This window comes from Podarcis bocagei (assembly GCF_964188305.1).
Source record: "Podarcis bocagei genome assembly, chromosome: 7".
Lineage (NCBI taxonomy): Eukaryota > Metazoa > Chordata > Lepidosauria > Squamata > Lacertidae > Podarcis > Podarcis bocagei.
In genome coordinates this window covers 50,396,630-50,412,594 of record NC_138132.1, presented here as the reverse complement: position 1 = coordinate 50,412,594, position 15,965 = coordinate 50,396,630, and the positions used below count along the sequence as shown (strand labels likewise).

The window sequence follows — 15,965 nt, the reverse complement described above, 5'->3', positions numbered from 1 at the left end:
GGCAAGGTGGCAAAATGTGGTCCTTCACCTGCTCCTTATGGGAGGAGGACAGCAATCCAGTTGCTTTACGACAGACATGTCAAATAGCAACTGGCTTGGGTCTCAGCAAGAAGAGCCCACCTCCAGGGGACCAGGCAAGGAAGCAGGCTTCAAGGAACTGGAAATGTAGCAGTAATGCCCTTTAGAGCCATGTCCTGGCTAGGCCATGACATAAGCAGCTTGCAAGGGCATCTAAGAGCAGCCCTGAAGCTGGATCAGGCCAAAGGGGGACCCTCTAGTCTGGCATTCTTCTCCCTGGGAAACTTACAAGCCCAAGAGTACCTTCCTCACTTGGCCTCCCCAGCAATTGGTGTTCAGAGGCAGGCTGCCTCCCTGGAAGTGGCAAGCAGCCACCATGACAAGTAACCATGAGAGCCTTACCCTCAAGGCGTGTATCTAATTCCCCTTCAAAGCAATCCAAGTTTGCAGCCATTAAGGCATACTGAGGAACTGAATTCCATAATTTAACTATGTGCTGAGTAAACCTCCCTTTCATCTGTCCTGAAGCGCCCACCATTTAATCAGTTCTTCCTTGCAAGGCTATCTCAAGGCTGCAGGAAAGCACTGGGTCTTGGCTTTCTGTTCGCAAAAGTATCTTAAATCCATTCACAATGGGACCTCGATGTGGCTGCATGATGCGGGACATGCTTCAGTTGTAGATCAACAGCCAGCCCACAGTGGCCCCTTCCTCTCCACAGCTAGACTTGAAGCACCTCCTGGAAGAGGCAGCACCACTTTATTCCTGAAGACACAAGTGACGCTACAGCTGCAAGAATCTTCTTGCTTTTCTCAACCCAGGGTTCAATATTCTCCCCAGCAGATGTGAACATGAGATTTCCCCATGCTGCAATGCCTTGGAAGTGCCCAGCCTTTTTAAAGGAGGGCCCCTTGTCCGTTTTGTGGGCAATTAGCTGGGTTTCTCACATAATGCCCCTCCCTCTCCACCATGTTTATGAGATCTGCCTACAAGCCCCTGGCGAAGATGCCTCCAGCAGCCACCTCCATTTCACAAGACGAGAAGCATTCTTCAGATTCAAATGCTGTGAGGTCAGCAGAGCTGTCGAGATGTTGCTCTTCCCCCTTTAAAAGCGATGAGCTATTTACTCCCTAACAATTCTGCTTCAGAGCTGGTTTAGCATTTTTATTGGAATGTGAAAGCTCTTAAAAGAACAGGGGAAAAAATCTAATCAGGCAGAAGAGATAGAAAACTTGCTGAATTTTTGCTCTCCCCCCATGCCCCCCTCAACCCTATCAAAAGCCCATCTTCCATTCATTGCTTCCCGATGTCATTATGACAAGCGGCTACAAATCAATAGCAGGAGGAAAGGCCGGGCCAGCCAGCATCAGCCAGTGATAAAGACTCCCTCTCAGCCCCGCTTTGCTAATAGCACATAATAGCAGCCATTGGTGCCCCGCATTAAATCATACATTTCACTCGGCGTTTATTATGGGATTTTTAAAACTCCTCACTAAATTGGATTTTCTCGATGGTCTCTAATTTCGACATTTATCATTTAAAATTAAACTCCTCTGTGGAGATGAAGAATGAAAAGGGGGGGCAGAGAGAGAAAGGGGGAAGGAAAAAGTTTTGTATTTTTCTTCTCTTTAAAATGAAAACCCATAAATAATATTCAAATTCCACTACCACAAGCCCTAAAATTTTTATGTATCTAAAATGTTAGAAGTTTGGCTGGAATTGCTTTGGGAGATTTGCTCTGAAGCTGTTAAAAAGGAAGGATTATTATTATTATTTTTTTAAAAAACACCATCCAGGCTTTTCAGTATTCTGATTTGGATCCAGCTCTATGCAGAGGGCTCAGGGGCAGTTTTGCTTCCACCTGGTGACCCTGTTACAGAGTACAGGCTCCCATTAGCACACAGCGCAGAATTCAACAGGCATTAAGCAGAGGGGTCTGTGCTGGTGGACTGTGTGGTAGGAAGGGTGGGGGCGGCCTCCATTTCTGAAGCTCCAGTTCTGTACCCAGCATAGCAGGAAAGAGAAAGGCACAGTGGTGCCCACAAGCAGGGTGCAGGGAGAGAAGAAAACACATACAGTGGAGGCGGCAGATGCAAGTGTTGGAGGCAATGCCTACTACATAAAATAAGTGGTGAGATGGAAGTAGCACTGTGTGACATCCCGCCCACCAGGTGACCATGAAGAAAGAGTAGTTAGAATAAAAGAAGTGGTGTGACACCCCTCCCACCAGAAAGAACAGTTTTAGAGAAAAGACCAACAGAATTGGCAGAAAGTTGACAGGAGGGTCTGGGCCAGGCCTCAAACTTTGTGCTCCAGACTCTTGGTTATCCTTGCTTTTGCCTCCCTTCCAAATCTCAATGGCTTTCTCTTCTTTCTCTTTTTGGACTTTCTGGCCCACAACTGAACATGCTGCTTTACACAAAGTTTGAACAGTTCCAAAGTAAGTGGAGGGAAGAGAGGCCTTGCCAAGTCTTGACATGGTGGCCTCAAGGACCCTCTTATGAGCATCACTCTTGGCCCATGCACACAACAGCAAAAGAGAGGTGAGGCTACAGCCACTTTCTTACACTCCATTGCCCCAGAAATGGCACCTCAAAGAGCCACAGACTCCACAGCACCACATCAGGAGCACACCCGGCTCATGACTTTCAGACAATAATGCACCAAGCACCAAATGTGGCAAAAGCTACATTTCCAGCCTGCCACTCATTTTTCGCCTTTCCCCCCACAACCTGGCCCACACACTAGTCTACAGGGTGCTGCTGGAGACAAGAGGAACTGCCCCATGCAGTAGGCCTTGCCTCAGTATGGCAGGCCAGGCCTGGAAGAGATGCCCAACAATTCTCGTTGAGCTAGCGCAACCTCATGGTTTCCTGCAGCTCCAGATTCCGAAACATCCTATGGCATATTGATCCTGGTAATCAAACTCAGCAACAGTTGAGAACCACTCAATTTTTCCCTACTGGAAATGTGTGTAAGACACCATGGTTTATAATTAGCTGACTGGGATTAAATGCCACTCGGGGTGGGCTTTCCTCTTGCTGGATCCCAGGGCTCTGCCTGCCTGAGGATGTTGCTGGCAGGATTCCCTGACTTGTGAGGGCCTGCTGGAAATTGTATGGGAGGCATGAAGAGTCGCCAAGCCTTTTTGAAAAAGAGCTGAGCTTGAGATTGGTGAATTCATTTATTAAGTTGCATGGTCCATGTTCCAGAGACAAAGACAGCTCCCAAGTAGAAGAGGAGGAAGGAAATGGAACAGCCACCCTCCAAATCCCAGGCTGCTCCGAGCCAGTGGCGTAGCGTGGGGGGTGCAGGGGGGGCCGGCCGCACCGGGCACAACTTCGGGGGGGGGGGCGCGCTCGCTGCCTCCGGAGTCGCCGAAGAGCCTCGGGCGCAGGCTGTAGCAGAGCCCCATGTCTCGTGGAACCGACGAGCTGGCAGCGGCTCTCAGCGCTCGCCGCGGTCCCCGCGCGTCAGGGCCGCGGAGGGCGCGCCAGGCAGCCCCTCCTCACCGACGGGCAGCGTTCGCCTGCGGGGCTCGGCCAGCGCGCTGGGCTGGCCGCGTGGAGTCGCCGAGGAGCCGCCGCCGCCTGGCTGCTTCAACCGCGTCCGACAGCCGGCTCGAGGCTCCTTCCGGCCGGGTCTCCCGACGGGGCGCTGCGGGCGTAGGCTCCGGCACCAAGCGCCACGCCGCCCAGGCTCGGGTCGCTGTCTGGACGCGCGCAGCCCGCCAAACGCGCCATCGGCGGCGCTCTAGTGCCTGCGCGCCAAGACCGCCCACCAGCCCCCCACCAGCCCCCCACCCGCGCCGGAAGCCGGCCGATGCACTGGCCCCAGAGCCGCCCCCTCCCCGCGCCAGAAAGAAGCCGCGTCGGGACTAGCCGGGCCGGGGAGGGAGACCAAGAAGGCTGCGCCGCAACGCCCAAAGACGCGCGTCTTGGCGCAAAGGGGCCCGTGGCACCCAGACGCGGAAGGGACCCTCTCCCCCTGACCCGCCACTGAACTGCAATTTCCAGCTCCCTTGGCAAATCCCAGTCCCCAATCCCCAAGATGCTTTATTTGAGGCAGGGGTCCTTTAATTGCAAAAACAACACCACGGAGGGCAGTAGTCACCACGACGTTTGCCCCAGAGTAGAGCCGTCAGTATTAATGACCATGGTTAGGGGTTAGGGGGCGCAAATTACTTGCCTTGCCCCGGGTTAGGGGGCGCAAATTACTTGCCTTGCCCCGGGTGCTGATAACCCACGCTACGCCGCTGCTCCGAGCACAACTGGCTCTTCAAGGGGGTGGGCTGGTGAAAGATGCCTTCTCTCAACCAAGCCATTTATTCCCTCTGCCATGAACAGCCATGCTCCAACGTACCCTGTGAGGAAGAGAAGGCTCTATGCTCAGTCTGGACGTTCACATCTGATCTTGGCCAGGCCTCTAATCCAAAATGGAAAAAAGAGCAGCCATTGCTACACAGGCAGGAGGAAATATCTCCTCAGTACTGGACAGGCTGTTTCAAGCAAGGTGACCTCACAGTGGCTAACCAGGAACCTCCCCACAAATGCTCTAGGAGTGGCAGATTTAAACAGCCTTTGGATTTGCATTCCACCGCAGAGTGAGCAAACATGGAACACTTGCTGGGTTTGGGGGAGGGAGGGATCAAGTTGAGCACAACTGAGTCACCCTATTCAGGCCAGAGAAGGTGCTACCAATTATTGGATGGGAAATCAGAGACTTCAAGCAAAAAGCTTAATAGTACTCCAATATAGTTCTTGATCTGTGGCAACTGTGAAAAATCATCTTTGTTTTAAACTGTGATTCAGTTTATATTTTGTAGCTTTTCAGGAGCATACAGAATTTTAGAGTGCAGTTCAGCAGGCCATAAAATTCCAAGTCATGGCAAACGTAGTTCGCAACACACACCATGTCCCGCTTTTTGAATGTTACAGTTCATTGTTTTTCACAAGTAATGTGCTTTTCTGCTATCTACCATTTGACTGGAGAGGAACAATGAGAACAGCAGAAGCCAGGAGACAGAATAGGAGGCTTAGAGCAAAGCACAAATCATACCTCCCACCTTCTCCCTACCTCAGTTTAGTTACGCAGCTATCCTGGGAAAGAGGGGACAGGCTCGGGTGCACATCTGGCATGGAAAATGTGCTAATGCTCTTCCCCACAGCATTTAAGCAAATCAGATGGGCTGCGAGCACTATGTGGGGAGAGTGGTGGAGGATATCCTTTCAGCAGCAGAAGCGGCCAGGGGGGCTTAGAAGGCTTCCAAGCAGGGATTCCCAGAAAAGCCCAAAGAGCTGGCCCACAGACAGGGCACCTTGGGGAGAGCAGCTCTACCTAGAAAGGGTCACAATCAGCCGAACATGAGCTCTCCTCACCCCACCCCACTTGTGCCGCTGCTCTGTCCTGCCTCTCTTCTGTTAGCTGGCTGAGCAACCATATCCAGCAAGGGCTCATGAATGGCTCTGCCTCAAACTGGAACGAGGTCTTATGTGGTGTGCCAGAGGGCTCTTTGCAAAGCCCCGGGCTGTTCAACCTTTTTACAAATGACTTGGATGGAAACGTAGAGAGGACTCTAACCAAATTTGCAGGTGACACAAAGCTGGGAGGGAGACATCAGCACAAAAGACAGATGCCAGATCCAAAGTGATCTTGACAGGCGAGAACACTGGGCTGAAACCAACAAGAGAAAATTCAATAGAGATAAACGTGAAGTCCTGCACTTAAGAACAAAAGAATCAAAGAAACATGAACACGATGGGGGAGCCTTGGCTTGGCAGCAGGATCTGCGGAAAGGATCTGGGTACAGAGGCTGTTCAAGCCAAAAATGAGCAAGCAGCCCAACACAGATGCTTAAAAAAAGCAAACATAGGCCTAGGTTGCATTAATAAAAGCATCACATCTAGGTCAGGAGTTCCCAAACTGTGGTCCACAGCATGTCTGCATTAAGTATTTATATTAATTTTAAACTGAATTTACATTCCTACTTCCATTTCTTATATTGTATTCCATTGCATTACAAATTGAATTTTATTGAATGCAAATTGTAATATAATAAAAGAAAAAACAAGCAATAAAAATACAATTAAAAAACCCACACAGCATCTAGCACAGTGCATTACAATTGTTACAATGGGGAGAAATATTATTAAGTGGCCAATGGAGGGGAAAGTATCTAGATCATGGGAAGTCATAGTTCTGCTGAATTCTGTGCTGCTCAGACCTGCATCTAGAGTAACGTGTACAGTTCTGGGCACTATATTTTAAGGAGAGCATGCACAAACTGTAGTGTGTCAAGAGAAGGGTGGCAAGGGAACAAAGCTCTGCTATAAACAGTTGAAAGAACTGCTGGGCATGCTTAGCGTGGAAGAGAGAAGGTGAATGAGGCAGGTGACAGCAGGTATTTCAAACATCTGAAGGTGCAGTCGACTCTTGTTCTCTGTTGCTTCAGAGGACAGGACAGGGACTCATGAGTGAAAATGGCAAGGAAGCTAATTTTGGCTAAAGATCAGAAGAAGCTTCCTAAGAGAAAGAGCTGCTTGATAGTGGAAGAACATTGAGGAGGGGGTTGAAGCACATCATGACCTCCATGATCCCTTTGATTCCAGCGCAGGGGAAACAGAGTGACCTCTGCTCTAGCCCACCAACTGCACGTGGGCAGAAGCTTCATCCTCCTCTGCAGGGCCTGACTCTTTTTCACTGGCTCTGAATCCAAAGCCTGGCCCTTGGCACCTGGAGTGGCAGGCAGGAGACTGATGAGCAGCCCCAGCATCGGCTGTCTAGATGGGGGATCTACAGCTCCAGGGACCCAACATTTTAAATGTTTCCAAACCAGACAATTTCCCAGATCACCTAATCAAGATGCCTACGTCTTTTTTGGCGGCGGCGGTGGCGGGGGAGACGTCACCTTTCCAGCAAGAGAGCAGAATCCATTATAGGAAACACTCTGGAAGGAGGGCGCCCTTTGCAGAGCTTGCGGCCTGGGGGCCTCATTATTCTCCTGACTGTGATTCAATTTGCCCTGTTCTAAAGACCCCTCCCAACCCAACACACCAAATATGCACCTAGCCAATAATTTCCAATTAATGCAATCAGTTCCTGACTTCTCCCTGACCCCGACAATCACCTGGTTGGGCTGAGTGGAAGGCAAACAGCACCGGGGAGGAAAGGCATAGCAAGAGGCTGTCTGATTAATTCCCCCTTCCCCAGCCCAATAGCTTGCTTGCTGCCCCCCCCCCCACAGCTGGGATGCTTCTAGGCATCTGCCCAGGCCTGTCCTCAGACATAAATAAAGGAAACGGGGAAAGGGACCCTTCTAGGCGATTATGAAATCAGCGCATGAAAAATAAGAGCCATCATTACACTGAAAGAGAGGGGGCTGGGGGGGGGGGGAAGAGGCAGCAAGAGAATCTCTTTCTGCAGATTTGCCTTTGAGAGCGGCAAGGGGCCGTTCTGCTGCTTACATTCCGTTGCCCTGGCAACATACTCCTGTAAAATAAAGATTATTAAAGCGCATATGATTATTCGGCTGCTGAGTGAATGAGGCAGCGGCGGCAGCTGCTTCTGAATTCCTTATCAGAGGAATTCAATTTCTGCCCAAATTGCATTTCTGCCACCTCATACAGGCACCCCACCCCCATACCAATCCAGACACCAGTTCCTCAGCTAGAGAAACCACTGGGGTGCCTTTCATGCCTCCCCTCTGCCATTTCAGGCAATTGCTTCAGTCCACACCAGCAAATTGGTGCAGGCCCACTGCCCCCCCCCCACAAGAGAGAAGCCTACCCAGACAAACCACACCCTGGGGTTGCAAGGGGACAGCTATTCTGCTACTTTGATAATCAGGTAGAGAGGAATTTTCGGCTTATTATTCCTCCTTAGCACATAGGTGGGAAAATAAAAATAATATAAAAAACCCCAAAGGGCTGAACTCCCACACTTCTCTTACTGGTTCAAGGAACCACCAGTCATACTGAGAAGCTGAAACCTGCCCTCCCCAAATGAGCCCTTGGTTCTGCAGTTGAAACCCAAAGAGCTACGGAGAGCACATACTAGGAAAGAGGCTTCCTCAGGGCAGGGCTGACAGGGCAGAGCAGGGCTGGGAGAGCTGGCCACAGGACTTGCCAGGGCAGGCTGGGTTGAAGGTCCACCCATCCCAGCAGACACCTGTGACAGAACAAAGCAGAGTTTGCTGCCAACACCTTGCAAATCAGTTAGGAAGGCTCTCTTGCCAGCTGCCATTCAGAAGCCACTGCCCTCACCGTCATAGGTCCAAGTGGGCATTTGGCAAAAGAAACAAGCCCAGCTGATGGAGACCCAAGCAAGAGCCAGGCATGCGCATACAGCTCCAGCCACCTGCTGCCACTCCCAGCACTGCCCAGCAGGTGTCTCTATAGCTCTGGGAATCCAGGGAGCTCTGTGCAGCCTCTCCCCACATCCTGGATTGCACCAGCAGGCAAAGCAAAGCACAGAAGGGAAGAGAGAAGAGCTCACCCAGTGCTGCCTACCTGGGAGAGAGTGGGCAAATGGCTGTCTGCAGGCCAGGCCAAGCAGGCTCCTGGGCAGGAGCAGCTCATTACCCCTACAGTGCAAGTTGAGATGCCGGGGAACTTTTGACTCGCCAACAGAACCACTCATTTGAGGAGAAAGCGAGAACTGATTGAAGGGGCCTCAGTAGGCAGAGCAGCAAGAACTGCCCTTTGCACACTTTCCAGCTTTTGATGGACCCCACAGTTTGGTTAGGAAACAATGAACTATTTAAAGTGGAAAACAAGTACAAGATTGCCCTTGTCTTAGAGAAACAGAATCTTCCTGAGCACAGGGAGGCTTAAAATGCATGAAAGAAGGGGGAATTCTGTGGCTTTAGGCCAAATTAAAACCTGCACAAACCCTAAAGAAAGGATTCAAGGTGTGGCCTCCAAACATGCCAATGTGCTGCTGTCCGTTTTCTGCTAGATGACTAATTTGAGAGTACCTGTTAACACTGAGGTTCTTTGAGCGTGTGGCCATGCACCCACTATTGACCATCCTACACCATTCTCACTCACACTCATACACACACACACACACACACACACACCCCAACAACAACAAACAAGGCACTTTTCAAGCCTGTCAGGAGTTGCCCTTACCCTTGCAGCAGTGTGGGATAGGAAGGAGACAGCAGACACCCAAGGAAGCTAAAAGCCCTTGTCCCACACTCCTTTCCCCAGAGCCATGGAAAGAGAATGGGACAACTTTAGGCGACTGCTGAGGAACCATTTTGGGACCCCAGACTGACGGTTTTTTGCAGCTGTATTATGCAACATGTCATTGGCACAATAATAGCCTAACAGTGGTGGATTTATATTGGGCCAACCACACATCATTCTACTTTGGTTGTTCTGCAACACTTCCTCAGGGTTGCTGCATTACTGCCATCCGGATACACCCCTGTGTTATAGTGCAACAAAAGCAGGATTTCACCAGGAAGCCACGGGACATGCACTGTCTGGAAAAGAAGCTGTATGTCCACCCCAAAACTTTTGAGGCACAAAGATATTGAAAGCAGGGTCAGGTAGATAAGCACTCCTATACCATCAGCAGCACAAATAACCAGGAATGCATAGAATAAAGGACGTCAGCAGGGGGCTGAAGTGTTCATTCAGAACTCCTATACATAAAAAAATGGTTGCAGTTGAGGGTTTGGTCCTCCTCCAATAAGCAGTTATCAAATTGTCCAGCTATTATGTTTTAAAGGACACAAGGCTTCTGATGAAGACTTTGTCAGTATGTGTTTGGCCATAGTGTGTGTGTGTGCGCACGCAATTAAAGAGTGTGTGTGTGTGTGTGTGTGTGTGTGTGTATATATATGTGTGTGTGTGTGTGTGTGTGTAATCAACAAATTTGAGTTTTCTTTCTCACATTTTCTTCTTAGCTCAGTTTTCTGTTTGCCATCTGCTATGGTCTACCTAGCACTCCAAAGCTTTGGGAAGGGCAGGAACACCCTGCTGGCCCCTCTCACCCTGCAACCTGGATTCACATTTCTCCCAACCTTATGAATCAGGCAACAGTCATTTGCTGCAGTAAGGGACAAGATTCTCCAAGAGGGGGAGATGGGAAGACTGGCCCATGGGTCCTGTCATTCGCAGTCCAATCTGTGGGGTCAGCACACACACAGGCCCATCTACAGGCTGCCCTTTTTCTGCCTAAGGGCATGTAGCAGAGAAAAGGCCAGTGGTTCTATTCAACTGGGGCAGAGATTCCTGCACCAGGTTAAGTGCTGGGAAAGGGGAAGCTGCCTTTGTTGCCAAACTCAGGAAAGAGGAAGAGGAGGAGGCGTAAGGTGGAGTGGAGGACAGAGAGGGAAAAAAGGGGGGGAGAAAGGGTGGAAATTGAGAGCTCTAAGGAGAGAAAGTCCTGTCTGGTGGGGAAAGAGCAGGGTTTCCAGCTTTTCCATTGGTCATCGGAGCTGTAATTTGATGTACAAGTGACTCATCTTCATGATGTGAAAAGGTTAACCTGCTAATTTCTATGCCTCCCCCCATGAGTTGACAGCTACCGGAAGAAAGAGAAATGAGGGAGGAGGCTTGCCAAAAGACCTGTAGAACAAGAGAAGGGGGTTCAGAAAGACCGACTGAAACAGGGAAAAGATGTAGAGAGGTTCAGAAGAACCTGTGAAAAGAGAGGGAAAAGAAAAACCAGGGAGGTTACTGTAGGTTTGAGGGCGATCCCAGAATGCTAGTGGGACAGAAAATGATTTCTGCAGTGGGTTGGTTGGGAGGAAAGGCAAGGAAACTGAAAGGGGAAAAGCACAGTAACTGATGGGACAAGAGAGGAAAAGGGCATGTGCAATAAGCTGAAGAGACAAAGCAGAGTTGATAGAGAAGCACAGCTTGCTGGATGTGAGAATAAGGCAAGTCTTCCCAAGCCTACCATCCCACAAACAGAGGGGGTCCTCCTCCTTCTGCTCTCTAGCAATGAGTACTTGGAGGTATGTTGCCTCTGAACATGGAGCTGCAATGACCAAGAGTTGTAGAGGGGGGTGGTAGAATTCATCTAAGCTTTACTCAGAGTAGACCCACTGAAATTAAGGAATATGACTATGGTAAATTTGATCCATTAATTTCAACAGGTCAATACTGAGTAAACTTTAGTTGAACAGAATCCAGAGAATTCAACTCCAAGACTTTGCTGAATCCACTTTTCAAGCCAGGAAAAAACCAGCATCTACCACAGCATCCCATCTCAGGAATTCCACAAGTGAACTGCATTGTGTAAAGACATACCATCATCTGTTAATCCTTTCATTGGTGGGGCCCAAGTTCTAATAAGAAAGGGAGAAAAACTCCTCTCTGTTCCATGTTCTGCACATGATGCATAATTCACTGAACTTCTATTAAGCTCTTTCTTTTCTAATCTAAAAACCATTAAAGGCTTTAATTGCACCTCATACAGAAGGTGCTCTAACCTCCTGATCACTCAGGTTGCCCTTTCCTGCTCCACTGCATTCTTTTGAGAAGGGACAACCAGAAAGGTGCACAACTGCAGCAGTGCCAGAGATGAACATAAAGCCATTAAGCTCCTTGGACACATCCTTTCCAGGCCCCAGCTTGACATTTGCCTTTCCCACCCACCCCAGCTACATACAGAACTGGATTTTGCACTGAACTTTACATCACTCCAGTCCCAATACTTCCTTAGAAAGTCAGTTTAAGACCCCACTTTAAGACCCTATCAGGGTCTTATATGAACATTAAGGATTATTTCCCCCCAATACACAGAAATTCAGGTTGACTTACACTAAATGGCACCTCTGCTTAGCTGGCAGGAACTCCCTTTGGAGTTGTTTGTAATTTGTGCAAGTCTTTACCCTCCTGAAGTAGTTTGGAGTCATCTGCCAAACTGGTCATCTCACCACTCACTCCAGCCTCCAGTTTATTTGTGAATCAGTGACATAGCCTGGTTCCAAAACAGGTCCTCAGGTGACCCCACTCCCGCCTTGCCTCTACTGCAGAACCTGTCCATTTATTCCTATGCTGTCTCTCTAAGCAGTTACTGATAGCAAAGCAAGGCCTGTTCTCTTATTCCAGTACTGAAGCCTTTGGGGATGGAGTCTGCCAAAAGCCACTTGGAGGTCCAAACACAAAAAGTTTACTGGGATCTCTCTGTATACCAACCCTCTCAAAGAACTCCAGAAAGGCTGGCAAGGCAAGATTCCCCTTGGCAAAACCCCCCTAACTCTTCCTCCAAAAGGCTTGTATTTTCTGTTCCAGGCTTCCTTAACCGGGTGCCCTCCGGATGTTTCTAACTACAACTCGCATCAGCCCCATCTAGCATATTTAGTGCTCAGGGATGATGCAAGCAGTTGTCCGAAAAGATCTGAGGGGTACCACATTGAGGAAGGGGCTGTTTTAAATGTTTAATCATTCAAGTTTTAATTGTGCTTTCCACCAACTTATACAATGGGCTAAGAAGCCTGTAATTCCTGGCCTCCTCCATAATATATATTTAAAATAAATAAATTAATTTATTTTGGCTACCCTCTAATAGCCTCTGGTAAATTGGATGATTTAACAAACCCGTACATATTTCTGCTAGAAGATCAACAATTTCAAGGGATCTGAATAAAGATGGGAGCTGAAAGGCCTACAGTGATGGAGAGAAGAGAAAAGGCCACCAGGGGTGCTAAAAGAAACAGGAAGTTAACTCAGAAGGCATTAATATATGACACTAAGGTTTTTCTGTGGTTAACACGGTGCTGCAACTTCAATTAATGTAGTTAATGTAGAAGTGCCTCTTTCAGAGTGAATGGAGTTGGGCATCCTGTCTCTGCCTTAAACAGGCAGACCCACAGTTATCAGCAAGGAAATTCGTGCCCTGGAACCTAGGATTGTGACCCCTCATCCAGCCCCCACACATACCTGAAATTTGTCCTCAGCTGCAGCCAGTTTCATGAGGTCAAGCATTTGGTTCTCCAGCTCCTCCACTGTCTGAATCAAGATGGTGTTCTGGTCACTCAGATCTATGATGTAGGCCTGTAGAAGCCTCACCTCCACCTGCACATGGAGAAGACAGAAAAAGTAGAGCCTCAGACACTCTACTCAGCGTTGAGAATTAGGAAACAAGGACAGTAGACTGGGTCTACCCCAGAGGGCATTTTCTGAGAAAGTGGTTTGGCTCAGAAACCAGCTGACAACAATGACAGACCCCACCATGAGGACCCAGAACGTGGAGTTGAATATGTTCCTAGTCCACCTGGAGGGGCAAGGGAGAAACCAAACTTCAGAAAAGGGCCTTCCTATCCAGGTCTTGTTTGCCTTGGCAGGAAGCAGCTGGAGCTACTTTTTGCAGGAAACAGTTGGGTCTGGCCTTCTGCATACCAGAATCACTTAGTAACCTAAGGAAGCCACTGTCTTCAGGCAGCCTATGCAGAACTTTGCAGCCAGAACATCTCTTTCAACTCAAGTGTGTCTTTCTTTTCTGAGAGAAGGATATGTGGGAATGGCAGCAGGTAGGCGGGAGGAAGAGGCAATAAATGGAGAGAGGGTTCTGGTTCCTCTTTCCAGAACCTCTCATCTTAAACAATCAGGGGTGTCACCTCACAGAGCCAATAGTCTTCGACACTACAGGGACTTAATCACAATATTGAGCTTTTTTGCCACAGAAAGGCCGGAAATGACCTAGCACCAAGCCACAAATGTCCCTAACTCATGTCTCCATTCCCAGGATGTCCCTCAGCCCTTCAAAGAGGCAGTTGCCCTGGCCAACTCCCTGCTGGAGAACAGCAGAAGGGACCAAATCCATGTTGCCATGAGACAAAACCAGGGCCAGCTCACCTGGTGGGTTTGCAAGTTCACTTGTGCCACCATTTGCCAAGATAGGCAGCCACCTCTCCCTTCTAGCTGCTGGGAGCAGGAAAAGGAGGGCAGCAAAACTGTGCTTCCCAGTAGCTACCAAAAATGAAGGAGTTCACCCAGAAGTCTTCACTAGTAAAGTTTTGGCACATGGAAACCTGTTCCTAATCAACCAAGCTACTCCTTTGGGGTCAAATAGTGATTAGCTTATTAAGTAGCAAGCTTTTAATAAGCAAACGTGACTGAAAATTCTCCTCCACATCCTGATAATTTCAGTGTTTCTAATTCATTATTAGAGCCTAGATTCATTAACTATTCAGTTTATAGATATTAATGCTTAAGATGCATGCATCACCTGCCAAAACCTGAAGAGAAATTGTTTCAATTAGCCTTCATGGATCGTGAATCCTACCAGCTGGGTATTTTTAGACAGAAGAGACAAACACATTCCTAAGCCGTGCTAATGTACAGATAGGATATGTGTAGAAGGTCACTTGAGCAAAGCTATAGTGCGTGAGCAAGGAAAGTTATACCTTCAAAAAAATGAGGAATACTGATGTAGTTGATGCTATACGAGTTCAGGTGCATAAGCAAACATGTGATTTGGAAGGCAGGCTAAAGTACAATGGAAAACAGCCTCCACAGAATCATTTCTTGTCTAGCCACAACTCTCCCTCACTGCCTTCACCTTTCCTGCCAGCCAAATATTTGTGGTGTTAGAAGCCATAGCTACTTGTCTCATCACAGGCAGAAATGGCAGGAAGAAGATGCGACCCTGCTTCTACACTCCATTTTGTAGAGCCCCCTTGACAGTTGTCCACCTCCCCAAGGGTACTCCTTCATGTCTCTTACTGATAAATATAAATACATAATTGACACCCCACACATTCAGCATCAATGTATGTTCCCATAAGAGTAGCCCTGCTGGATCAGGTCAAAGGCCCATCTGGTCTAGCATCCTGTTCTCCCAGGGCCCAACCAGATGGCCCAATGGGAACTCCAAAAGCAGGACCTCTGCCCACTTGCGATTCCCAACATACTGCCTCTGGCACTGAAGGTAATTAATTAATCATGGCTAGTAGGATAAGTACTGGATAAGTCCTCCAGGAGGTTGTCTAATTCAAGTTGGTGGCAATCATCATCACTACATCCTGTATCAAGGAATTCCATCATTTAACTATGTGCTGTGTGGAAAAGTAGTTCCTTTTGTCTGCCCTGAATTTCCCAACATTCAGCTTCACTGAATGGCCTTTGCTGAAAGTGAAATCCATCTTTTTCACTTTATCCAACATATAATTCAATATACCTCCTGCATATCTTCCCTTAACTCAAGCTTTTTTCCCCAACTAAAAAGGCTCCAACATTGCCTCCTTTTTATCCAAACCTTCAATCAGTGCTACTGACGGCCCATGACAGAAACACAATATTGCATGTGTGTTTTTTAATCTGCAAGGGAGTGCTGAAGCACCTGAGCACCATGAGCTGGCATTGGGGAGAATCTGGCCTATGGGGAAATCTATGCAAAGCCTCCGCCACAGGTTAGGCATGACTGGAGAATCCTGAACTTTGCCACATCTTTCAACAGTTCCAAACTCTGAGAAAAAGATGCAGCTCCTCACTTGCATCCTATGGAGGCATTGGCAGTTCCTTATTCTTGCCTGCCAGTCCTATTGGAATGAGGCAGGTTCTTTGTTGTCATTTGAACTTTGTGGGAGAAAAATCACTCGGTCATTAGACATCTCCAACTATGGTCAAAACACAGCAGGCCAGAAGTAGCAACAGATTTATTATTACCGCAGTACAGGAAAAACATTTTTTGTCTGTTACATGATCCAGCTAATTACCCATGCAAAGCAAAGCTACTCTTGGCTTTGGCAGACACTCCACATATGCCCCCAGGGATGTTAAAAGGAGGTGTTTTTAGGGGGTGGGGAGGAAAACCTCAGGCTCGGAGGAATAAGACTCACAAGAGTCCCTTGGGTATTGCAAACTTTGGGGCTAACTTCCATGGCTTCAGGTTCCCTATGACAATAATCATGTCAAAGTCTCTGGAAAGAGATGCAAAGTGTCCCCAGATACTTTGGATGTGGGAGGGTGGGAAGAGAAAGGCCTCC

General features: G+C 48.4%; 1 protein-coding gene across 6 annotated transcripts in view; it reads right to left on the bottom strand.

The window, feature by feature from the left end:
• The window catches only part of PMFBP1 (polyamine modulated factor 1 binding protein 1), an 87,904-nt gene that overhangs the window by 61,612 nt on the left and 10,327 nt on the right, over positions 1-15,965 (bottom strand). For all 6 annotated transcript variants that reach the window (XM_081202552.1, XM_081202556.1, XM_081202551.1 and 3 more), the window contains exon 3: positions 12,919-13,053. In XM_081202552.1, coding sequence (XP_081058678.1) covers positions 12,919-13,053 — 135 coding nt within the window. The remainder of the gene's footprint in view (positions 1-12,918; positions 13,054-15,965) is intronic.